This window comes from Prorops nasuta, unplaced genomic scaffold (assembly GCF_024137725.1).
Source record: "Prorops nasuta isolate Cenicafe-Biocafe unplaced genomic scaffold, Cenicafe_Pnas_1.2 PNAS00218, whole genome shotgun sequence".
Classification (NCBI taxonomy): domain Eukaryota; kingdom Metazoa; phylum Arthropoda; class Insecta; order Hymenoptera; family Bethylidae; genus Prorops; species Prorops nasuta.
Window position 1 is genome coordinate 25,054 of NW_027117014.1, and position 25,118 is coordinate 50,171.

A 25,118-nucleotide genomic window follows, 5' to 3' on the forward strand; every position below is an offset into this window, starting at 1 on the left:
CCTCCCACAGGCTAGTCGAGAAAAAATCTGAAAAAATTTTAACATGTTCCTCATTTTCCATACTGTCAAGTAAAACAAGAATGACATCCCTCTGACTTATAGTATGCCTGTGAAAAATGTTTAAATGTTACACAGAGTTGATTCAAGAAGGACAGAAACAAGTCTAAGGGAATCTTTCTGCATAAAAACCTTGACCTAATGCCCATTTCATACCTGCAATGTTTCATTATTTTCAGTGACCTTCCATTCTTTTCCTCACTGAAATACTCGCTCTCTCTCTCTCACTCACCCTCCACCTGTCAAAAGGTCTCCTTTCCAACTATTCTTGTGCCCCATCCCTGTACTACCTACCCAGTCTTGTGTCAAATTCTACCTTGTTCACCATTTCTCTCTCTCCTTTGTAAGCCCTTCCCCTCTATTATCCATGTTCACTTGTCACTACCGCAGCTGGACAAATATATAGCAAAATCTCTATTGCACATAAAGATTGAAAAAAGGATAATGGAAGAATCTTTATGTACAATAGAGATTTTGCTATATATTTGTCCAGTTATAATAGTAATAGTTGAACATGGATAATAGAAGGGAAGGGCTTACAAAGGAGAGAGAGGGAGAAATAGTAAGCATCCTAGAATTTGATACAAGACTGGCTGCGTAGTAAAGAGATGGGGTACACGAAAAGTTGGAAAGGACACCTTTTGACAGGTGGAGGGTGAGTGAGTGAGAGAGAGAGCGAGTATTATAATGAGAAAAAGAATGAGAGGGCACTGAAAATAATGAAAGATTGCAGGTATGAAATGAGGAGGAGGAATAGCTGGTGATGGAAGAAGGTTTCCTTACACCTGTTCCTTTCTTTCCTTCCTGCGTCACCAGCTATACCTTCTCCTTATTTCATACCTATAATGTTTCACTTTTTTCAGTGACCTTCCATTCTTTTACTCACTGAAATACTCGCTCTCTCTCTCTCACTCACCCTCCACCTGCCAAAAGGTCTCCTTTCCAACTATTCTTGTGCCCCATCCCTGTACTACCTACCCAGTCTTGTGTCAAATTCTACCTTGTTCACCATTTCTCTCTCTCCTTTGTAAGCCCTTCCCCTCTATTATCCATGTTCACTTGTCACTACCGCAGCTGGACAAATATATAGCAAAATCTCTATTGCACATAAAGATTGAAAAAAGGATAATGGAAGAATCTTTATGTACAATAGAGATTTTGCTATATATTTGTCCAGTTATAATAGTAATAGTTGAACATGGATAATAGAAGGGAAGGGCTTACAAAGGAGAGAGAGGGAGAAATAGTAAGCATCCTAGAATTTGATACAAGACTGGCTGCGTAGTAAAGAGATGGGGTACACGAAAAGTTGGAAAGGACACCTTTTGACAGGTGGAGGGTGAGTGAGTGAGAGAGAGAGCGAGTATTATAATGAGAAAAAGAATGAGAGGGCACTGAAAATAATGAAAGATTGCAGGTATGAAATGAGGAGGAGGAATAGCTGGTGATGGAAGAAGGTTTCCTTACACCTGTTCCTTTCTTTCCTTCCTGCGTCACCAGCTATACCTTCTCCTTATTTCATACCTATAATGTTTCACTTTTTTCAGTGACCTTCCATTCTTTTACTCACTGAAATACTCGCTCTCTCTCTCTCACTCACCCTCCACCTGCCAAAAGGTCTCCTTTCCAACTATTCTTGTGCCCCATCCCTGTACTACCTACCCAGTCTTGTGTCAAATTCTACCTTGTTCACCATTTCTCTCTCTCCTTTGTAAGCCCTTCCCCTCTATTATCCATGTTCACTTGTCACTACCGCAGCTGGACAAATATATAGCAAAATCTCTATTGCACATAAAGATTGAAAAAAGGATAATGGAAGAATCTTTATGTACAATAGAGATTTTGCTATATATTTGTCCAGTTATAATAGTAATAGTTGAACATGGATAATAGAAGGGAAGGGCTTACAAAGGAGAGAGAGGGAGAAATAGTAAGCATCCTAGAATTTGATACAAGACTGGCTGCGTAGTAAAGAGATGGGGTGCACGAAAAGTTGGAAAGGACACCTTTTGACAGGTGGAGGGTGAGTGAGTGAGAGAGAGAGCGAGTATTATAATGAGAAAAAGAATGAGAGGGCACTGAAAATAATGAAAGATTGCAGGTATGAAATGAGGAGGAGGAATAGCTGGTGATGGAAGAAGGTTTCCTTACACCTGTTCCTTTCTTTCCTTCCTGCGTCACCAGCTATACCTTCTCCTTATTTCATACCTATAATGTTTCACTTTTTTCAGTGACCTTCCATTCTTTTACTCACTGAAATACTCGCTCTCTCTCTCTCACTCACCCTCCACCTGCCAAAAGGTCTCCTTTCCAACTATTCTTGTGCCCCATCCCTGTACTACCTACCCAGTCTTGTGTCAAATTCTACCTTGTTCACCATTTCTCTCTCTCCTTTGTAAGCCCTTCCCCTCTATTATCCATGTTCACTTGTCACTACCGCAGCTGGACAAATATATAGCAAAATCTCTATTGCACATAAAGATTGAAAAAAGGATAATGGAAGAATCTTTATGTACAATAGAGATTTTGCTATATATTTGTCCAGTTATAATAGTAATAGTTGAACATGGATAATAGAAGGGAAGGGCTTACAAAGGAGAGAGAGGGAGAAATAGTAAGCATCCTAGAATTTGATACAAGACTGGCTGCGTAGTAAAGAGATGGGGTACACGAAAAGTTGGAAAGGACACCTTTTGACAGGTGGAGGGTGAGTGAGTGAGAGAGAGAGCGAGTATTATAATGAGAAAAAGAATGAGAGGGCACTGAAAATAATGAAAGATTGCAGGTATGAAATGAGGAGGAGGAATAGCTGGTGACAGAAGAGCTACTGTCATGGAAAAATATATTAAAATAAGAGAGAAAAAGATAGAGAGAAATGAAAACATAAAGAAAAAATGGAGTAATTACTCACCTATTACGCCAATCTAACCAGGAACCACTAAATAGAATTATTCACTCACAAAATCACTTTTTAAATAAAACTGCACACTGCACTGAAAGACTTTTAAATCACGTCTACGTCACGCACGCATACCACACACAATTGAAGTTGTCACCACTGTAGACATTATAGGGAAATCGCGAATTATGGGTAATATTGGGTAACCGATGAACGCCCCCCCTCCCACCTGCGGTGAAGAGCATTATTAGTTCCGTTTGAATCACACCAGTGAGAGGATCGTGTGTGCAATCGAGTCCATCATCAATGTCGGAAGGAAGTGCAAAGAAAATGGTAAGTGTTCTTTATAATTCTTATTCCGCGAGTGAAGTAGCTGTAAATAAAAACCTGAAAATAAGAAAAAAGTGTTATAAAATATATTCAGTGTTTCATATATTTCTGTCCTTTTTACAACTTCTTATATCTAATTTTTGTAGACTTGTAATAAGTATGCAAAGAATAGATATAAGAAGCTGTACAAAAGACAGAATGAAACAATGAACATATTTTACACAAAGCCGAAATCAGACCATACTTTTTCTCGTGCTGGATTACTTGATGAATTAAAATGTTGTTTACTGATTGGTTATAATAATGCAAATATCCAATCAGCAGTCACCATTCTAAATTCAGCAAGCAATTCAGTACGAGAAAAAGCATCGTCCGATTTCGGATTTAGTTATATTAATTATTAAAATTTTATATCCATGTAATGGCAATAATATGTACAACCTTCAAAGAGTCGCAAATGTGGTTTCAGTTACGCTGTGAATGTAAACAATATCTAACATAATGTTTACATTCACAGCGAACTTCGAAACACAAAAGCGACTCTTCGAAGATTGTACATATTATTGCCATCGTCGTTATTTACTACAAATGATATTGTTTTTTTTCAGAATACGCGACGCTCGAGGACCCCCTCAAGAAGTAAGGAGTTTCCCCCCTTACCATCGCCGAAGAATTCCACTTCGGCCACGACTGGGTCGCGGAGAGGGCCTAAAAAGGCCTCGCCTCCGCTGCCATCTACCAGGTGGGTGCAATGGGTGCCACCTCCACCACCACCACAAGCCATCGCCGACGCCGCTGCACCTCCGCCACAAGCCGCCGCTGCACCTCCGCCACAAGCCGTCGCTACACCTCCGCCACAAGCCGCCGCTGCACCTCCGTCACAAGCCGCCGCTGCACCTCCGCCACAAGCCGCCGCTGCACCTCCGCCACAAGCCGCCGCTGCACCTCCGCCACAAGCCGCCGCTGCACCTCCGCCACAAGCCGCCGCTGCACCTCCGCCACAAGCCGCCGCTGCACCTCTGCCACAAGCCGCCGCTGCACCTGGACCATCCAGGACTAAGAATCCGGAGGAAAAAGTGAGTACCTACCATTTTGTGTTATATTTATTTAAATTAATTCTTTTTTTAAATTAAAATTTCAATTTTCAGGAGAAAGCTCGCCTCAAGAGGCAAAAATACCGCCAAGGGCGGTCTAAAAGATTGGCCGCTGCCGCCGCCGCTGCTGGGGCAGCCGAAAAGAAGAGCCGCCGCGCCAAAAAAACCTCCAACGTAGCTGTAAGTAAAAAAATCACTCAATTTCATTATTTATTGAAACATATTCTAACGATCTGACTATTTACAGATGAGGAGCTTCTCACTCCAATCCATGGAGGTCCAGCCTCCACCGCAGCCAACGGCAGTCCACCACCACCACCACTACCAGCAGCAGCAACAGCCACATTACCCCATGTGCTATAACACCCCCCCTACATTCATGCAGCCCCCCAATTTAGTTTATGGGATGCCCCCCCCCGTTAGCAACTATTACCCCTTTATTCCTAATTATCAAATGTACAGATAAATAAAACATTGTATATTTTAAATTAATTGACTCTTAATTTCAAAACCTTCAAAGCTTCTTTTGCAGGTAATAAGGAAAACATGCAGGAGATCCGTCTGTCCTTCGTCAATCAACGCTGAGTAACCTTCAATCATTTTTTGCAGCTAAACTATTAATCCGAGCGACTTCTTTCTTGTTTTAGTCGCAAATATGGTTAATGAGGAACACGCTATATTAATTTCAGATTTTTCTCATGAAAAATGTGTCTGTACGAGTCGAAATCATAAATATTGCTTTTGCCTCTCCCTTCTTTCCCCCCCTCAAAGGCTAGTCTAGTAGCAGATTCACGTTCACCGTGCGTCGTGTGCCTGGGAGGGAAAGAGAGAAGAGACAAAAGTAATGTTTCATGAGTTTCGGTCGTACAGGCTCATTTTTGATGGGAAAAATCTGAAATTAATTCAGCATCTTCCTCATTTACTATATTTTCGACTAAAACAGGAAAAAAGTTGGTCGGATTAATAGTTTGGCTGTGAAAAATGTTTGAATGTTGCATAGTATCGATTGAACAAGGACAGACGTACTACGGCACGCGTTACTCTCTTTCCATCATCAGCTGATCTCTCAAAATTGATAAATATATGAATTTAGGATCGTAGATAGAGAAAATAACATCTACTTTAAAATAAATGCTTATTTTCTTGAACATTTCTTCGATTTTTACCAGGAAACACAGCGAGGCATCAAATAGTTCGTTTATCTTTCTTCAACCAACGATGAATAACATTCAAACATTTTTTATAGCTAAACTATTAATCCGAGCGTCTTCTTTCTTGTTTTAGTCGCAAATATGGTTAATGAGGAACACGCTATATTAATTTCAGATTTTTCTCATGAAAAATGTGTCTGTACGAGTCGAAATCATAAATATTGCTTTTGCCTCTCCCTTCTTTCCCCCCCTCAAAGGCTAGTCTAGTAGCAGATTCACGTTCACCGTGCGTCGTGTGCCTGAGAGGGAAAGAGAGAAGAGACAAAAGTAATGTTTTATGAGTTTCGATCGTACAGGCTCATTTTTGATGGGAAAAATCTGAAATTAATTCAGCATCTTCCTCATTTACTATATTTTCGACTAAAACAGGAAAAAAGTTGGTCGGATTAATAGTTTGGCTGTGAAAAATGTTTGAATGTTACAAAGTGTCGATTGGACAAGGACAGACGAACTACGGCACGCGTTACTCTCTTTCCAACAGCAGCTGATCTCTCAAAATTGATGAAAATATGAATTTAAGATCGTAGATGTAGAAAATAACATCTACTTTAAAATAAATGCTTATTTTCTTGAAGATTTATTCAATTGTTACTAAAAATCACAGCGAGGCATCAAATAGTTCGTTTATCTTTCTTCAACCAACGATGAATAACATTCAAACATTTTTTATAGCTAAACTATTAATCCGAGCGTCTTCTTTCTTGTTTTAGTCGCAAATATGGTTAATGAGGAACACGCTATATTAATTTCAGATTTTTCTCATGAAAAATGTGTCTGTACGAGTCGAAATCATAAATATTGCTTTTGCCTCTCCCTTCTTTCCCCCCCTCAAAGGCTAGTCTAGTAGCAGATTCACGTTCACCGTGCGTCGTGTGCCTGGGAGGGAAAGAGAGAAGAGACAAAAGTAATGTTTCATGAGTTTCGGTCGTACAGGCTCATTTTTGATGGGAAAAATCTGAAATTAATTCAGCATCTTCCTCATTTACTATATTTTCGACTAAAACAGGAAAAAAGTTGGTCGGATTAATAGTTTGGCTGTGAAAAATGTTTGAATGTTACAAAGTGTCGATTGGACAAGGACAGACGAACTACGGCACGCGTTACTCCATTTCCAACAGCAGCTGATCTCTCAAAATTGATGAAAATATGAATTTAAGATCGTAGATGTAGAAAATAACATCTACTTTAAAATAAATGCTTATTTTCTTGAAGATTTATTCAATTGTTACTAAAAATCACAGCGAGGCATCAAATAGTTCGTTTATCTTTCTTCAACCAACGATGAATAACATTCAAACATTTTTTATAGCTAAACTATTAATCCGAGCGACTTCTTTCTTGTTTTAGTCGAAAATATGGTTAATGAGGAACACGCTATATTAATTTCAGATTTTTCTCATGAAAAATGTGTCTGTACGAGTCGAAATCATAAATATTGCTTTTGCCTCTTCCTTCTTTCCCCGTCGCTAGCGAGTCGAGTAGCAGATTCACGTTCACCGTGCGTCGTGTGCCTGGGAGGGAAAGAGAGAAGAGACAAAAGTAATGTTTCATGAGTTTCGGTCGTACAGGCTCATTTTTGATGGGAAAAATCTGAAATTAATTCAGCATCTTCCTCATTTACTATGTTTTCGACTAAAACAGGAAAGAAGTCGTTCGGATTAATAATTTGGCTGTGAAAAATGTTTGAATGTTGCATAGTATCGATTGAACAAGGACAGACGTACTACGGCACGCGTTACTCTCTTTCCATCATCAGCTGATCTCTCAAAATTGATAAATATATGAATTTAGGATCGTAGATAGAGAAAATAACATCTACTTTAAAATAAATGCTTATTTTCTTGAACATTTCTTCGATTTTTACCAGGAAACACAGCGAGGCATCAAATAGTTCGTTTATCTTTCTTCAACCAACGATGAATAACATTCAAACATTTTTTATAGCTAAACTATTAATCCGAGCGTCTTCTTTCTTGTTTTAGTCGCAAATATGGTTAATGAGGAACACGCTATATTAATTTCAGATTTTTCTCATGAAAAATGTGTCTGTACGAGTCGAAATCATAAATATTGCTTTTGCCTCTCCCTTCTTTCCCCCCCTCAAAGGCTAGTCTAGTAGCAGATTCACGTTCACCGTGCGTCGTGTGCCTGAGAGGGAAAGAGAGAAGAGACAAAAGTAATGTTTTATGAGTTTCGATCGTACAGGCTCATTTTTGATGGGAAAAATCTGAAATTAATTCAGCATCTTCCTCATTTACTATATTTTCGACTAAAACAGGAAAAAAGTTGGTCGGATTAATAGTTTGGCTGTGAAAAATGTTTGAATGTTACAAAGTGTCGATTGGACAAGGACAGACGAACTACGGCACGCGTTACTCTCTTTCCAACAGCAGCTGATCTCTCAAAATTGATGAAAATATGAATTTAAGATCGTAGATGTAGAAAATAACATCTACTTTAAAATAAATGCTTATTTTCTTGAAGATTTATTCAATTGTTACTAAAAATCACAGCGAGGCATCAAATAGTTCGTTTATCTTTCTTCAACCAACGATGAATAACATTCAAACATTTTTTATAGCTAAACTATTAATCCGAGCGTCTTCTTTCTTGTTTTAGTCGCAAATATGGTTAATGAGGAACACGCTATATTAATTTCAGATTTTTCTCATGAAAAATGTGTCTGTACGAGTCGAAATCATAAATATTGCTTTTGCCTCTCCCTTCTTTCCCCCCCTCAAAGGCTAGTCTAGTAGCAGATTCACGTTCACCGTGCGTCGTGTGCCTGGGAGGGAAAGAGAGAAGAGACAAAAGTAATGTTTCATGAGTTTCGGTCGTACAGGCTCATTTTTGATGGGAAAAATCTGAAATTAATTCAGCATCTTCCTCATTTACTATGTTTTCGACTAAAACAGGAAAGAAGTCGTTCGGATTAATAATTTGGCTGTGAAAAATGTTTGAATGTTGCATAGTATCGATTGAACAAGGACAGACGTACTACGGCACGCGTTACTCTCTTTCCATCATCAGCTGATCTCTCAAAATTGATAAATATATGAATTTAGGATCGTAGATAGAGAAAATAACATCTACTTTAAAATAAATGCTTATTTTCTTGAACATTTCTTCGATTTTTACCAGGAAACACAGCGAGGCATCAAATAGTTCGTTTATCTTTCTTCAACCAACGATGAATAACATTCAAACATTTTTTATAGCTAAACTATTAATCCGAGCGTCTTCTTTCTTGTTTTAGTCGCAAATATGGTTAATGAGGAACACGCTATATTAATTTCAGATTTTTCTCATGAAAAATGTGTCTGTACGAGTCGAAATCATAAATATTGCTTTTGCCTCTCCCTTCTTTCCCCCCCTCAAAGGCTAGTCTAGTAGCAGATTCACGTTCACCGTGCGTCGTGTGCCTGAGAGGGAAAGAGAGAAGAGACAAAAGTAATGTTTTATGAGTTTCGATCGTACAGGCTCATTTTTGATGGGAAAAATCTGAAATTAATTCAGCATCTTCCTCATTTACTATATTTTCGACTAAAACAGGAAAAAAGTTGGTCGGATTAATAGTTTGGCTGTGAAAAATGTTTGAATGTTACAAAGTGTCGATTGGACAAGGACAGACGAACTACGGCACGCGTTACTCTCTTTCCAACAGCAGCTGATCTCTCAAAATTGATGAAAATATGAATTTAAGATCGTAGATGTAGAAAATAACATCTACTTTAAAATAAATGCTTATTTTCTTGAAGATTTATTCAATTGTTACTAAAAATCACAGCGAGGCATCAAATAGTTCGTTTATCTTTCTTCAACCAACGATGAATAACATTCAAACATTTTTTATAGCTAAACTATTAATCCGAGCGTCTTCTTTCTTGTTTTAGTCGAAAATATGGTTAATGAGGAACACGCTATATTAATTTCAGATTTTTCTCATGAAAAATGTGTCTGTACGAGTCGAAATCATAAATATTGCTTTTGCCTCTTCCTTCTTTCCCCGTCGCTAGCGAGTCGAGTAGCAGATTCACGTTCACCGTGCGTCGTGTGCCTGGGAGGGAAAGAGAGAAGAGACAAAAGTAATGTTTCATGAGTTTCGGTCGTACAGGCTCATTTTTGATGGGAAAAATCTGAAATTAATTCAGCATCTTCCTCATTTACTATGTTTTCGACTAAAACAGGAAAGAAGTCGTTCGGATTAATAATTTGGCTGTGAAAAATGTTTGAATGTTGCATAGTATCGATTGAACAAGGACAGACGTACTACGGCACGCGTTACTCTCTTTCCATCATCAGCTGATCTCTCAAAATTGATAAATATATGAATTTAGGATCGTAGATAGAGAAAATAACATCTACTTTAAAATAAATGCTTATTTTCTTGAACATTTCTTCGATTTTTACCAGGAAACACAGCGAGGCATCAAATAGTTCGTTTATCTTTCTTCAACCAACGATGAATAACATTCAAACATTTTTTATAGCTAAACTATTAATCCGAGCGTCTTCTTTCTTGTTTTAGTCGCAAATATGGTTAATGAGGAACACGCTATATTAATTTCAGATTTTTCTCATGAAAAATGTGTCTGTACGAGTCGAAATCATAAATATTGCTTTTGCCTCTCCCTTCTTTCCCCCCCTCAAAGGCTAGTCTAGTAGCAGATTCACGTTCACCGTGCGTCGTGTGCCTGAGAGGGAAAGAGAGAAGAGACAAAAGTAATGTTTTATGAGTTTCGATCGTACAGGCTCATTTTTGATGGGAAAAATCTGAAATTAATTCAGCATCTTCCTCATTTACTATATTTTCGACTAAAACAGGAAAAAAGTTGGTCGGATTAATAGTTTGGCTGTGAAAAATGTTTGAATGTTACAAAGTGTCGATTGGACAAGGACAGACGAACTACGGCACGCGTTACTCTCTTTCCAACAGCAGCTGATCTCTCAAAATTGATGAAAATATGAATTTAAGATCGTAGATGTAGAAAATAACATCTACTTTAAAATAAATGCTTATTTTCTTGAAGATTTATTCAATTGTTACTAAAAATCACAGCGAGGCATCAAATAGTTCGTTTATCTTTCTTCAACCAACGATGAATAACATTCAAACATTTTTTATAGCTAAACTATTAATCCGAGCGTCTTCTTTCTTGTTTTAGTCGAAAATATGGTTAATGAGGAACACGCTATATTAATTTCAGATTTTTCTCATGAAAAATGTGTCTGTACGAGTCGAAATCATAAATATTGCTTTTGCCTCTTCCTTCTTTCCCCGTCGCTAGCGAGTCGAGTAGCAGATTCACGTTCACCGTGCGTCGTGTGCCTGGGAGGGAAAGAGAGAAGAGACAAAAGTAATGTTTCATGAGTTTCGGTCGTACAGGCTCATTTTTGATGGGAAAAATCTGAAATTAATTCAGCATCTTCCTCATTTACTATGTTTTCGACTAAAACAGGAAAGAAGTCGTTCGGATTAATAATTTGGCTGTGAAAAATGTTTGAATGTTGCATAGTATCGATTGAACAAGGACAGACGTACTACGGCACGCGTTACTCTCTTTCCATCATCAGCTGATCTCTCAAAATTGATAAATATATGAATTTAGGATCGTAGATAGAGAAAATAACATCTACTTTAAAATAAATGCTTATTTTCTTGAACATTTCTTCGATTTTTACCAGGAAACACAGCGAGGCATCAAATAGTTCGTTTATCTTTCTTCAACCAACGATGAATAACATTCAAACATTTTTTATAGCTAAACTATTAATCCGAGCGTCTTCTTTCTTGTTTTAGTCGCAAATATGGTTAATGAGGAACACGCTATATTAATTTCAGATTTTTCTCATGAAAAATGTGTCTGTACGAGTCGAAATCATAAATATTGCTTTTGCCTCTCCCTTCTTTCCCCCCCTCAAAGGCTAGTCTAGTAGCAGATTCACGTTCACCGTGCGTCGTGTGCCTGAGAGGGAAAGAGAGAAGAGACAAAAGTAATGTTTTATGAGTTTCGATCGTACAGGCTCATTTTTGATGGGAAAAATCTGAAATTAATTCAGCATCTTCCTCATTTACTATATTTTCGACTAAAACAGGAAAAAAGTTGGTCGGATTAATAGTTTGGCTGTGAAAAATGTTTGAATGTTACAAAGTGTCGATTGGACAAGGACAGACGAACTACGGCACGCGTTACTCTCTTTCCAACAGCAGCTGATCTCTCAAAATTGATGAAAATATGAATTTAAGATCGTAGATGTAGAAAATAACATCTACTTTAAAATAAATGCTTATTTTCTTGAAGATTTATTCAATTGTTACTAAAAATCACAGCGAGGCATCAAATAGTTCGTTTATCTTTCTTCAACCAACGATGAATAACATTCAAACATTTTTTATAGCTAAACTATTAATCCGAGCGTCTTCTTTCTTGTTTTAGTCGCAAATATGGTTAATGAGGAACACGCTATATTAATTTCAGATTTTTCTCATGAAAAATGTGTCTGTACGAGTCGAAATCATAAATATTGCTTTTGCCTCTCCCTTCTTTCCCCCCCTCAAAGGCTAGTCTAGTAGCAGATTCACGTTCACCGTGCGTCGTGTGCCTGGGAGGGAAAGAGAGAAGAGACAAAAGTAATGTTTCATGAGTTTCGGTCGTACAGGCTCATTTTTGATGGGAAAAATCTGAAATTAATTCAGCATCTTCCTCATTTACTATGTTTTCGACTAAAACAGGAAAGAAGTCGTTCGGATTAATAATTTGGCTGTGAAAAATGTTTGAATGTTGCATAGTATCGATTGAACAAGGACAGACGTACTACGGCACGCGTTACTCTCTTTCCATCATCAGCTGATCTCTCAAAATTGATAAATATATGAATTTAGGATCGTAGATAGAGAAAATAACATCTACTTTAAAATAAATGCTTATTTTCTTGAACATTTCTTCGATTTTTACCAGGAAACACAGCGAGGCATCAAATAGTTCGTTTATCTTTCTTCAACCAACGATGAATAACATTCAAACATTTTTTATAGCTAAACTATTAATCCGAGCGTCTTCTTTCTTGTTTTAGTCGCAAATATGGTTAATGAGGAACACGCTATATTAATTTCAGATTTTTCTCATGAAAAATGTGTCTGTACGAGTCGAAATCATAAATATTGCTTTTGCCTCTCCCTTCTTTCCCCCCCTCAAAGGCTAGTCTAGTAGCAGATTCACGTTCACCGTGCGTCGTGTGCCTGAGAGGGAAAGAGAGAAGAGACAAAAGTAATGTTTTATGAGTTTCGATCGTACAGGCTCATTTTTGATGGGAAAAATCTGAAATTAATTCAGCATCTTCCTCATTTACTATATTTTCGACTAAAACAGGAAAAAAGTTGGTCGGATTAATAGTTTGGCTGTGAAAAATGTTTGAATGTTACAAAGTGTCGATTGGACAAGGACAGACGAACTACGGCACGCGTTACTCTCTTTCCAACAGCAGCTGATCTCTCAAAATTGATGAAAATATGAATTTAAGATCGTAGATGTAGAAAATAACATCTACTTTAAAATAAATGCTTATTTTCTTGAAGATTTATTCAATTGTTACTAAAAATCACAGCGAGGCATCAAATAGTTCGTTTATCTTTCTTCAACCAACGATGAATAACATTCAAACATTTTTTATAGCTAAACTATTAATCCGAGCGTCTTCTTTCTTGTTTTAGTCGCAAATATGGTTAATGAGGAACACGCTATATTAATTTCAGATTTTTCTCATGAAAAATGTGTCTGTACGAGTCGAAATCATAAATATTGCTTTTGCCTCTCCCTTCTTTCCCCCCCTCAAAGGCTAGTCTAGTAGCAGATTCACGTTCACCGTGCGTCGTGTGCCTGGGAGGGAAAGAGAGAAGAGACAAAAGTAATGTTTCATGAGTTTCGGTCGTACAGGCTCATTTTTGATGGGAAAAATCTGAAATTAATTCAGCATCTTCCTCATTTACTATATTTTCGACTAAAACAGGAAAAAAGTTGGTCGGATTAATAGTTTGGCTGTGAAAAATGTTTGAATGTTACAAAGTGTCGATTGGACAAGGACAGACGAACTACGGCACGCGTTACTCCATTTCCAACAGCAGCTGATCTCTCAAAATTGATGAAAATATGAATTTAAGATCGTAGATGTAGAAAATAACATCTACTTTAAAATAAATGCTTATTTTCTTGAAGATTTATTCAATTGTTACTAAAAATCACAGCGAGGCATCAAATAGTGCAATTATCTTTCTTCAACCAACGCTGTGTAACTTTCAATCATTTTTTGCAGCTAAACTATTGGTCCGAGGGATTTTTTTCTTGTTTTAGCTGAAAGTGTGGTAAATGAAGAATATGCTACATTATTTTCAGATTTTTCTCATCAATAATAAGTGTATACGACCGAAATTAGTACAACGCTGCATTTGACGCCCCTCTTTCCACTCCACAAAGCTATTACGCCAGCGTGAAACCGAGTTTCATGATTATTGCGCGGTATGACGAAAGGAGACGCGAAGGGAATGCAAGTTATCGATTAAACAATTCTTATTGCCAAACCATTGGTCCGATCGAGAATATCTTTGTTTTAGACGATAGTCTGTCTAAAGATGAATATGCCTTATTTTTTCCAGATTTTTCCACCTACAAGTAAGCCCGTAGTATGAAAATTCCTTCTGAGAGACTTGCATTCCCCTCGCGTCTCCTTCCGTCTCACCCGCTAGCGAGCAGAGCATACCCCTTACCTCATACCGAGCAATAGCCTAGAAGCTCGGGTTTACACTGCGTAAATGCTTTGGTCAAGGAGAGGGGTGCGGGAAGGGGGGGCAAGAGGAGCGTTGTACTAATGTCGGTCGCACACGCTCATTATTGATGGGAAAAATATGGAAAAATTATAAAGAGCTCCTGATTTGCAACATTATCATTTAAAACAACAACGAAATTGATCCGACCGATAGTTTGGCTGCAAAAATTATTTGAATATCATCGATTGTTGGTTGGAAAAGGAAAGAGATTCTACAGTTAGCATCGATTCTCTCGATCATTAGATGAGCAATCAAAACAGTAATTTCTATTCTTTTAAGCTAAAATCTATATTACAACATCTACCTTGATAATTATCATTTTATCTTCTTAATTTCGTTTATATTTGAGATTTGTTGCTAGAATGGATAGGAGACAGAAATCACTACGTTTATCGTTTTTCAAACATCTTCTCTGTTAGATTTATACATTTTTTGCATCTAAACTATAAGTCCGATCGTCTTTGTTGTTGTTTTAGCTGAATGTGGGATGAACAAGGCATCCCTCTCCTTGTAGCATCAGCTTCAGCATTCTCAAATAATGTATGTAATAATAATCCTGGGAAGCCGTATTTTGTTTTGAATACTTTTATTTATAAAATCGTGTATTTACAGTGCCCTCTTTTGGGTAAAAATAATATTAGAAAAAGTGTTCTGTTTTACCGACATTACGTCTCTTTAGAGCAAATTTCATCATAATTACTAGTTTTCAAACTACAGCGTTATTTGTGAACCGATTTTCGATTTTGAGGACATTTTGGAATCAGCAAAATAATGTCTATGGGATAAAACAGCGAAATCTTTAGATTTTAGCTTCATTAAATTTTAATATTTTTTTATTAATATTCATATATATTTTTTTTTTAATTTTACAGTATTTCTTTGTTTTATCCCAAAGCTGCTATTCTGCCGATTCCAAAACCATCGTAAATTTGAAAATCGGTCCATAAATAAAGCTGTAGTTTGAAAACTAAGATTTGAGGTGGAACCGCTCTGTAATGTCGGTATTGACCTTACTCTTAAGGGATGCCTATATGTTTTTATCCTGCACGAATTAAAAGTCTTTGTCATTCCCTTTGTTTACGTTTATCCTACTAAAAAGTGTATTATCTGCCTTTGCTAATTTTTACACGTTACTGGGTTTATCTTGTGCATTTTTTCTAGTCGCAAAACTTTGTAGGGAGCTAATTACTGTATTTTCTCAATTAATTCACTACTCTCGAAAGAAATATTGATTTGAAAAGCAAGTATTCAGATAAGAGCCATTGTTGAATCTACGATCTTCAAAAGAACACAGATTGAAATGTGCTACTCTCAAATCTATTCAGAAATATCTCTTTAAGGCCGAAATTCACTAGCTCGTCGATTTTTCATTCTCCCGCTCTAAAAGGCCACACAAAAGATCTTTATTAAGAAGGCACAGCGGCCATTATGAAAATTAATCACGCCCTTTCAGTGCGTGCTATTGGCCATTACGAAGTCGATGGAATTATTAGTTCTCGTGTGCTTGCTGAAAGCACGGTCTTAAATGTGTTCCCTAATACCTAGAAAGGCAAGTCGAATGGCCATAAGGTCACTTGGCGAAGCAACTTTGAGAGAGAATAGTCACGGTAGACAAAGTACCTACTGATTAACATACTAATTATCATGTTCATTGCAGCAGGAGTACCGTCCGGTTGGCACACAAACCCATTTCTTCTTTTCCCCCCTTGCCCACCCATTAAATCCTCTCTACTTTGCTCTCTCTTTCTCTCTACATAGTGTACTGTACCCTAATCATTCTCCATAATTCCACATAGCAGACATTCGTTTACCACGTAGTTTTACATTTTCCGATTAAATTACAATAAAACCAAACACTGAATAATTCATCCCTAGATGCCCTAATTTCCTCTTTGTAGCAACCTTTGTTACAAGTTGTCTTTTATCAGGTGGTTGATTCAAAAACATTTCTCCCTTCACACTCAGAGTAACTATGACTACTGTGCAATTCATTGCCCGACGAGATCCCGGAATACCCAGGTTCTATCGACGTAACTCGGCAAACAGTTGGTGATCATCATTGTGTGAAGCAACGATTTCTTTAGAATGAAAGTACGAGAGACGCTAAATTGGGAAATAAAATTCTAACATGGTGTATCCGTGAAGGGACTCGAACTCGGAACCTCCAGCGGTAGCTGGGTTTTAGACGCCAGCACTCTATCCACTACACCAGCGCCGGGCCTAACTCTACATTCGTCAAATTATCCGTTACTTCGGCTTGGCTATACTTAAAGGTTGTACATATACTAGCTGGAAAGTTTACGCGAGCCATCAAAATAAACAATGAACGAACGATTCGCAGGATCGAGTGTTTTTAGGCAGAGTAAAAATATTATTGTAGTATAAACATGCTTAAGTTAAGTTCTCAGGCGGTAGATGGCGTTAGTGAGGCTAGTGTAGAGACACTTGCAGAAGTATGGCTCAATTTAGAAACGCTATAGAGAAGCAAGTAACGTATCAGGAGAGTATGAGGCAAAGCTTCTACGAAATATAATACACTGTATTAAAATCCTTCCCTGCAATATAGCTGTCATGTACCAGAGTTATGCGTAGAATTAGATATTAATCATGTTCTCCCATCAAAGCTACAATTTTCGAAATACCAAATTAACGCGTTATTGTTCCTTTTTGCTCGAGTAGAAATTCTGCCTTTATCAAAGTACTGTATAAAACGTTTGTTACAACTTGGAAAGCAATTTAGCATTCGGTATCAAAGCATTCTATTCTAGCGTTTTCTATTCAATATTGAGAAGTAGCTAGAAAGGATATCGCCAGTGATAATAAATATAACCATGGTATATACATATACATACGAGTTTTACGCGCGAAACTCTATTCGGTTTTCATAAAATAAAATTTGCCATGCATACGCGACACTAGCCTTTATTAAATTTTCATGATATTGCCTCGGGATTATTTTCAAAGCGAGCTTCTTGCCATCAACGAGTAAATTGATTTTGGCTCTTCTCTTTCGTGCCCTTTATAATTAAGTAATAAAGCATGTTTTGATCGATGGTGCGTAATAGCATTACTGGTTCGCGTGGCGCAAGAAGAACACAGCAAAGTAAATAAAACCTGATATCTCTGTAGGGAAGATAGGCCGATTTCCGGTCAATGTTTTTTTTTTTATAATATTCAATATTTTACTGCGGCGAAACATATAGATTAGTTCTGAAAAGAAGAAGAAGAAGATGAAGATGAAGAGAATCAATCGAGGCGTTACAGATCTATTAGCGCGATACCGCGGCCATTAAAACATTTGGCTAATTTGAAGTATTTATTGGCGATCAGCGCAGAGGTAGCTGATGTGGAAACATTCTTCTCGCCTCTTTTGCTCGCGTATAACCAGCAACGACGCCATGCAGTGTCCAATATTTGTCACGTGCCTCTTTTTACGCTTGATCCCTATCGGTATAGTTAATAAACGTACATGTATTTAAAACTCTGCAATCGCATTGGCGACCAATTCCGAGCTTCGTCTATCCGTAAAATCTCGAAACTATCTAGCCTATAATTAACGCGTTTTATCAGCGCCTATATGCGTTTCATGTTTTTATTACGCTCGTTTCAGGAAAACAGGTTTCCCCTAAAGGACTACGATTTCCCCAGGAGTTGTATTTGAAGCGAATCTCAAGGGAATTGAAACTTTCAACGATAAAAATCGTTTGACCGATGGCACCAATGAGATCGGATCAAGTTTTTGAAAACCTTCCGGGTCTGTGAGACTGGCAAGATCTGGTGAGAATCCTGAAGAGAAGTATTTGGAAAAAATTCTATCCTAACTATATACTCGTCGATATTGGACCTGTATTGACCGTCCAAGAGAAAGTTTTTCTACCGAAACTTACACTCGCAGCTTTTACGAGTGATCTTGTCAACGAAACTAATATCGGTATAAGAATTTCACCTGATTTGAGAAACTATTGTTCGTATACGTAAACCTATGGAAGCTCGAAGAGCAAGGGCCACGACGCGCTAAAAAACTTAAGTATTAAGATAAAAATGAACCAATCACAGTTGAGAACCTTTGCCTAAATTCTCAACCGTGATCGTTCCTTTCTCTTCTTACTACTTAAGTCTCGTTTAAGGTTTTCCGCGTGCCATGCCCTAAGGTAGTAAGAGCTGGGCCAAGTTATTTATACGAGAAAAATGCTGCAGGAGGCCGGCTCTATATGGTTTTTGTGTGGCTTGATATCTCGCGCATCCGCAGGCCAATTTCCAGTGGCGACTTCGCTCATCCATTTTCATCGACGCCGTCTTTGCATGGTGCATTCTGGTTTTGAAAGCTGGCCGAGTACATTGGCATATTTCTGGACATATCACGGGACTACTGAAGCGGTAAATGATTAAGCCTTCATCGCGGTCCAATTAAATCTGTGGCAAAAAGCAGCTGCGTGCGCTCCGTGAGATTTACTATCTTGGCTTGGAAATAAATTACGGTGAGCCAACTGGAGCGCATCTACATCGCTGACTTGATACAAACGTATGCCAGTGCGTCACTTCAAATTGCCTTTCCACACCGCTGGCCAATTTTAGTGATCCCATTGAAAAGCATAACCGGCCCACAGCCCAATAGCTTTACGAAGCAACGATCGAGTATACTTTTGTAAGCTGTTCCATATTCAATGTCGTGCGTAACATTTAACCGAGTGTTGTCGGGACGATGTAATTGTTTGTAAAATGTAAATTGATATCGGAACAGCGAATCGTTGTGAAAATTTGTCGGGGCAACGATTTGATGGAAAATCCGATGAGAAACATTGGGAGGACATCAGGGGACGCGCAACTGGCGAAGGAATAATAATATCGTAATAGGACGACGCTGATCACCGTTAGACTCGTTCAGTTGACGCTATCGACAAGCGTGCACGCCATTCAAGTAGCTTCTCGCGGCTCTTCCCGGAATTTCTCTCGATCACCCAGCTTCCCTGGCTTTACCCCCCAACGTCACACAGTCGATCCCGCATATTCATCTTGATAGCTTCCGACAAACTTCCTCGGTGATCCACATCTCATCCCTGTACACTTTTAAAACTTGCAGAGATCCTCCCTAGCCAACCGTTAAAACTCATTACACGAGTATATTAAAGTGAAATTTCATCAAAATCACGTTAAAAAGCGTCGCGTGGCATTTTCTGACGTATCTTGCAAAAGATTAAAGCAATTTTTCTACAAAGCAAAAAGGATAAGGCCGTACGTAGAAGTTGTGCTTTTCAATATGGAAAGAAAAGTGGTTGGATTAAATTAAAATAGCTTATACTTTGTACAGTGTTCCTCGGAGTAGAGTTGACAGTAATCTCTCTTTTACAGTCGATGTAAACCAAAACATAGTCACGTGTCTCCGATTATATGTACCTGTGGGATCCGTGATTGTGTTTTGTTGTAAAAGAACAATTACTGGCAACTTTGACTCAGAGTGGATTAAACGGTCCAAGAGAAGCTTTACCGAACATTTTCTTTGCATTGGTTGTAGAAAATATTAGCTCGTATCCCCATCGATTCGTGATTGAAGAGAAAGGCTCCTGCCAGGCGTACACACTGCCTCGAGTAACGCATAGGGTTAAGGACCTGTTCAAACACAACATTCTTAGACGATCTTTCGAGAGTCTTGCCTTGTAAATTCTCCAGTAATTTCAGATTCTTAATAATGAGCCATAGATAAAATAGGTGCGCATATTAATTGATGGGCAATTAAAAATGCAAAAATTTGTCATTTTTCGTGCATATCCGTGAAGAGAGATATGAGCAGTCTGGATCCCATGGATCGTTTTTCACGTTCAAGGTCTCAATTAAAAACTTTTTTATACGTTTTTCAGGGAAGCTCTAGTGAAATCATGGCAACGCATTATTCATGGGGATAAATCGATTGAAAAGTTGAAACGACCAAACCTCCTGCATAAACCAGGTAATGTCCTGACGATTTTTTATGCTACATATCCTTTCCTTCGAGGCACCAAGGTATATCTCTGAACATTGCACTTTTTGCAGAAATATTATGGTTTTCGGTAGGACAGAGTCGAGGCATAATATTGGACGAGGCAATTGAAGTTAGCTGGGTCTTATTTTGAATGCTGTAAGCGTAGAATTAGCCGGAGGGTAAAGAAGTGGGTGCCGCCCGCTGCTAAGCCGTAATCGTAAAGATCGGTGAGACGGCTCTCGAAACACGAGAACGGCGATGAATTCTATCGGCGGTACGTGGAGCTTCTTCGTGCTGGGAGCCAAGCACCGAAGCGCCAGAAACGTTTAAAACGAGCCCGTAATTACCGGCCTTTTGCTTACAGACGCGATTTATGCATCGCTATATGTTTCGTTACACGTTATTGGACGGGACCGGACGGGGTTCGGCTGAACTCGGCTGGACTCGGCTCATCGTGGCCGAGTCCGAGTAATCTCCATGCCCGAACCCCTGTGCGTAAAATACAACTTCCCCTTCTACTCTCGGACCATCAACGGACTCTTCTACGAACCCTACGTAAGTAAATAAAGCGCTCATCTCTACTATTATTTCACCCGTATCCTCGCTTCTTTCTATACCTAGCCAAGAATTTTACCAGGATTTATTTTGATTGCAGAATTACGCAACGGCTGCCACAAGAGTCGCAACTCCGGCAAGGTAAGGTACATGTGTGTACCTTAATAATTATATTACGCGTGCGATCGACGCAGCTGTATACGACGGCGGCGGTCTGCTTCTTTCAATTAGCGTTTCTTTAGCATTGTTCTCGAGAGCGAGCTAGTAATTATTTAGCAAGTATAGGGAGCGATTGAAAAGCGATGAATTTTTGCTATTCCTCATTGAAGGCAGCCGAGAAGCAGTTTGGTCATAAAAGCAGACTTTCATTACCTGGTCGATCGTTACGCAATTAGGTGATTTGCTTTCGCGCGCGCATTGTGCCAGGTCCTGTGGTGGGTTTTGCAAACGTTCCTGGACTCGTAAGAGTGCATCAGCAGCGATCATCGTTGTTCGCTTCTCTCTCTCTCTCTCCCTCGGCCACCGTTACTCATCCCCGCAGGCTCGTCGGTCTCTCGCAGCCAGTGTGGTGGCCGATGTGTTACCGGGACTACGGGGTTTCATTTAATTGACAGTCGGCGATCGAAGGCTTTAACCCATCAACCAGTCTTAACGAGTTTTTCCCATTCTGACGGTCACACTAGACGGCTTTGTGCGCTTCCTCCTCCGTTGGTGGATGCGTTCCACCAGACAGTCGCATGCCCTTTTTTTTTCATCATCAAACAGCTATATGGTGTATAGGTACAATGCCCCTTTTCTCCCTTCTCTCTCTCTCTCTCTCTCTCTCTCTCTCTCTCTTTGCGACAGCAATAAACAAATAGCGATATCATACACCATAAACGTCCTCTTTAGCACAAGCGCGAGCTTCGCTATTAGCACGGCTGTTTATTTTTAGCTCAGATAGATAGCCAATTACGGCAGGATGAAATTTTAACACTAGAAAAGTCCCTTGTTCGCGAAATAAACTCTCTTTAAAGAGTGGATAATTGAACTAGTCATCCTATTTAACGCGAACGTCCTAACGGATCGTGTTTACTTTTTCATTTTGCCAGCACTAGTCAATTACTTTAGCAATGGATATAGGATGAACGGTTATAAAATCTCGGAGCAAATATTGTACTTGGAAATCCGTGATGTTTGCTAAAAATCGCTAGCGCGCGCGCGCTCCTCCCTTCGCGTAATCCTTCACTCTGCTAATTAATTTCAACGAAACAATTATTTTTCCGTAAAATTCCGCGTTCTACCATATATATATATATATATATATATATATTTAGCCACTGCAGAAAATTGGAAAAAAGAGAAAAGGTTTGGAAGGTACATCAGCTGAGAAAATGAAATGTAAATGTTTTCTCCATGAGCGACTTGACCAAGTAGTCAAAATAGCACACGTGTACTCTTGTACACACATTGCGATAGAATTTTAAAGAAATTCAAAGTTAAATGGAAACACGCGCCCGAGAGAAAAAGGAACGAACGCGGCAAAAGAACGTATTTGATCTCGCCGAGGAATTTTCAGGGATTAAAATTTAATCTGGAGGGTTTTTACAAACGCGCGAAGGAAACGTTGGGATAAAAGGGTCTAACGAAGAAATATACTGCGCCAAATTGTAGCAAGTCGATGGATTTGGAAGAACGATCAAAGGTAAGCGTTATTCGTGCATACCATCTTTTTTTTCAGCATTTTTCCAGCGTTTTTCGAGGAATAAAGCCAGTACATAATATATATATATATATATATATATATATATATACAGGCACATATGGCAAAGAAAAGACTGACACGGTGAGTTTAGAATGGTAAGCGGGTCTGATGGATTGGAACGAGATATCGAGTGACATTAATTGCATTTGCTTGAAATGCAAGGAAGAAAATGCTGTCCTAAGCCGATACAATAATAATGAGTGCATCATGCACATGCCTTCCTAGCGGCTCGGCGCGTTTTTACATCTCTGACCTGGAATTCCATAGTCCTTTATGGGATTACGCGGATATTTTTAATGCGAAAGAGGAATAAAACAATTCAACGGTTTACGTATACGCATATACGTATTCTCAAAGAGCTTCGGTCGATTTAATTTATCGTATATGTATGTATACTCCTATAAAACTATTCGTTCCGGTATAAAATTAGTCGCGCAGAAGTTTCAACTAAACATTTTCCAATATCATTGTCGATGCGGTAACACACACACACACACACAGTTATGTTAACTCTTACAAGCATTACCATATATCTAGTTCAACGAGCAAATAAAAAACATCCTTATCAATTGTAGAAAATAACGTGTTATCAGCAATTGCGTGGGTAATTGATTAAGTATAATTGTTTGAAAATTGTTATTATCGCGACTGGTCTGGTTCTAATAGCTTGGCCTGATAGTAGTAATTTTTTAGATTATACACTATCAGTAATTGCTTCTATTATTTGGAGCGGACGATAGTACAGGAAAATATAGTTACGATCGTCCTTAGTCTCTGAAACCGTGAAAATCGAGTGTAAAAATAGTGCAAAGTCCGGTAGAGATTAGTAGCTTAGAGAGAGAGAGAGAGAGAGAGAGAGTGAGAAAACTGTAAATAAAATGGCAAAGCGATGGAAAAAATTGGAAGGATCGAAGAAAGTTTATTTTACCATGTCGCAAAGATACAAAAGCAGTTTGGAAAATCGTGCAAAGGTCTCCTCGAGTTTCGAGTTAAACTTATCCTGTAAAAGCTGCGCTTGGGCTTGTCGAGATTCGCACATTCATTCGCCTCGTTAATTGATCGACTTTACGAAAACGTCTGTTTAGAGATTTACAACGAGAGCGCCTTTACAGGGATGAGTTTTCCGATGATTTTTCAGGGTTCGCCGATGTTAAAGATGAAACTTTTGAAAGTGCTTATATTTGAAAGCAAAAATTCTGAGGTAATTGGCAAGTTTGAAAGTTTGTATAAATATGGAAAGCTTTGCGGGGTAGATGCGATAAAAGCGAGAGCAAGTGAGTTTATCTCGGTGGGATTATCCTGCTTCGACGAGTCAGCAGCAGCAGCAGCAAAGATGAACGTTCGGACGAGGGGCCGGAGGAGGGGAGGGAGTGGGGGGTAGAATCAACAGTACAAACACCCTCGAACGTGGGACGTGGGGTAGATGCCATTTTGATTCGGTTTGCGGACCATTAACGCGCTCAAGGACTCCCGACTAACTTGTGTCACCGAGTTTTTTTAGGCTTCACCCATAATTTCATCCGCGTCACACATTTGCTACGTCCAATCTACATTATTTATGTACCCCATTATAGCCCCATATTTATACGCCACTAAGTAGGGTCGCTTGGTTTTTTTTTTCTTTTCTTTTCTTTTTTTTCCGTATCCTCAAATTAGCACGAAAAACTTGAAGAGTCTCGCGGAGCGCCATAACTTTGCTCTCAAATTGACAATCCTCGATATTATATATAACGCGCGGAAGAGCGTAATAAAAGTTTAAAAACAATCATTAGTTGATGCTCTTTTTTTTTTTAACAGTCGATAAAAAATTTGCTTCGACGGATAATGAGCAAATATAGTTGGCGAATAGTTGGAGCGCGAGAATTAAAGCGTCGCGGAGAGAAGCAGCAGAAATCGATCTCTCTATACTCACAGACACAGGTCGCGAGTCATTTCAATAATATTCCATGTCGCGTTGAAGCGTCGACAGTTTAACAAGTTGCTTCACTGCGATTTTCATAAATGATCTTTCTTTTTGGTGCACGTATTAAAACATTCTCCTCGATACGAGGAGCTATGCGAAATTTTCGCGAGAGAATGCGCGAAGCAGTCGTAATAAAATGTAATAACAGTGGAAGGATATCTGACAAGCTCAGAAAGCGGAAACTGGAGAGGGGATGTCGATGCGAGTCCTTTTATCAGCTGAATAAAAATTAATATAAAGTAGCTCGTATGTATGTATTAATTGCACACAGTGTATAATATAATAAATTACTCACAGCTTGCAAGTCATTAAAATAAATTCCATATCACATTGAACTATATCGTAGTTTAATAACCAGTTGCTTCACTGCGTGTTTCATAAACGATTTCTTTCTGGTACACGATTTAAAAAATTCTCCTCTTGATAGGAAAAATTACACGAAATTTTCGCGAGAAAATGCGTAAAAGAGTTGTAATAAAGTGCAATAA

The 25,118-nt window shown here is 38.7% G+C and overlaps 1 protein-coding gene across 1 annotated transcript; it reads left to right on the forward strand.

Moving 5' to 3' along the window:
• The first annotated feature begins 2,695 nt into the window (after positions 1 to 2,695).
• Positions 2,696 to 4,846, forward strand: LOC136785277 (testis-specific gene A8 protein-like). The gene is made up of 4 exons (XM_066746318.1): positions 2,696 to 3,289; positions 3,895 to 4,362; positions 4,435 to 4,560; positions 4,628 to 4,846. The coding sequence occupies exons 1-4, from the start codon at positions 3,263 to 3,265 to the stop codon at positions 4,844 to 4,846; spliced, it is 840 nt and encodes a 279-aa protein (XP_066602415.1). The 5' UTR covers positions 2,696 to 3,262.
• Positions 4,847 to 25,118: the final 20,272 nt, after the last annotated feature.

Bases quoted from the DNA above. Each gene is read 5' to 3' on its own strand.
- LOC136785277 (XM_066746318.1), top strand. From the start codon at position 3,263: ATGTCGGAAGGAAGTGCAAAGAAAATG. The intron at 3,290-3,894 runs GTAAGTGTTCTT...GTTTTTTTTCAG, and splicing joins AAGGAAGTGCAAAGAAAATG to AATACGCGACGCTCGAGGAC. The intron at 4,561-4,627 runs GTAAGTAAAAAA...GACTATTTACAG, and splicing joins AAAAAACCTCCAACGTAGCT to ATGAGGAGCTTCTCACTCCA.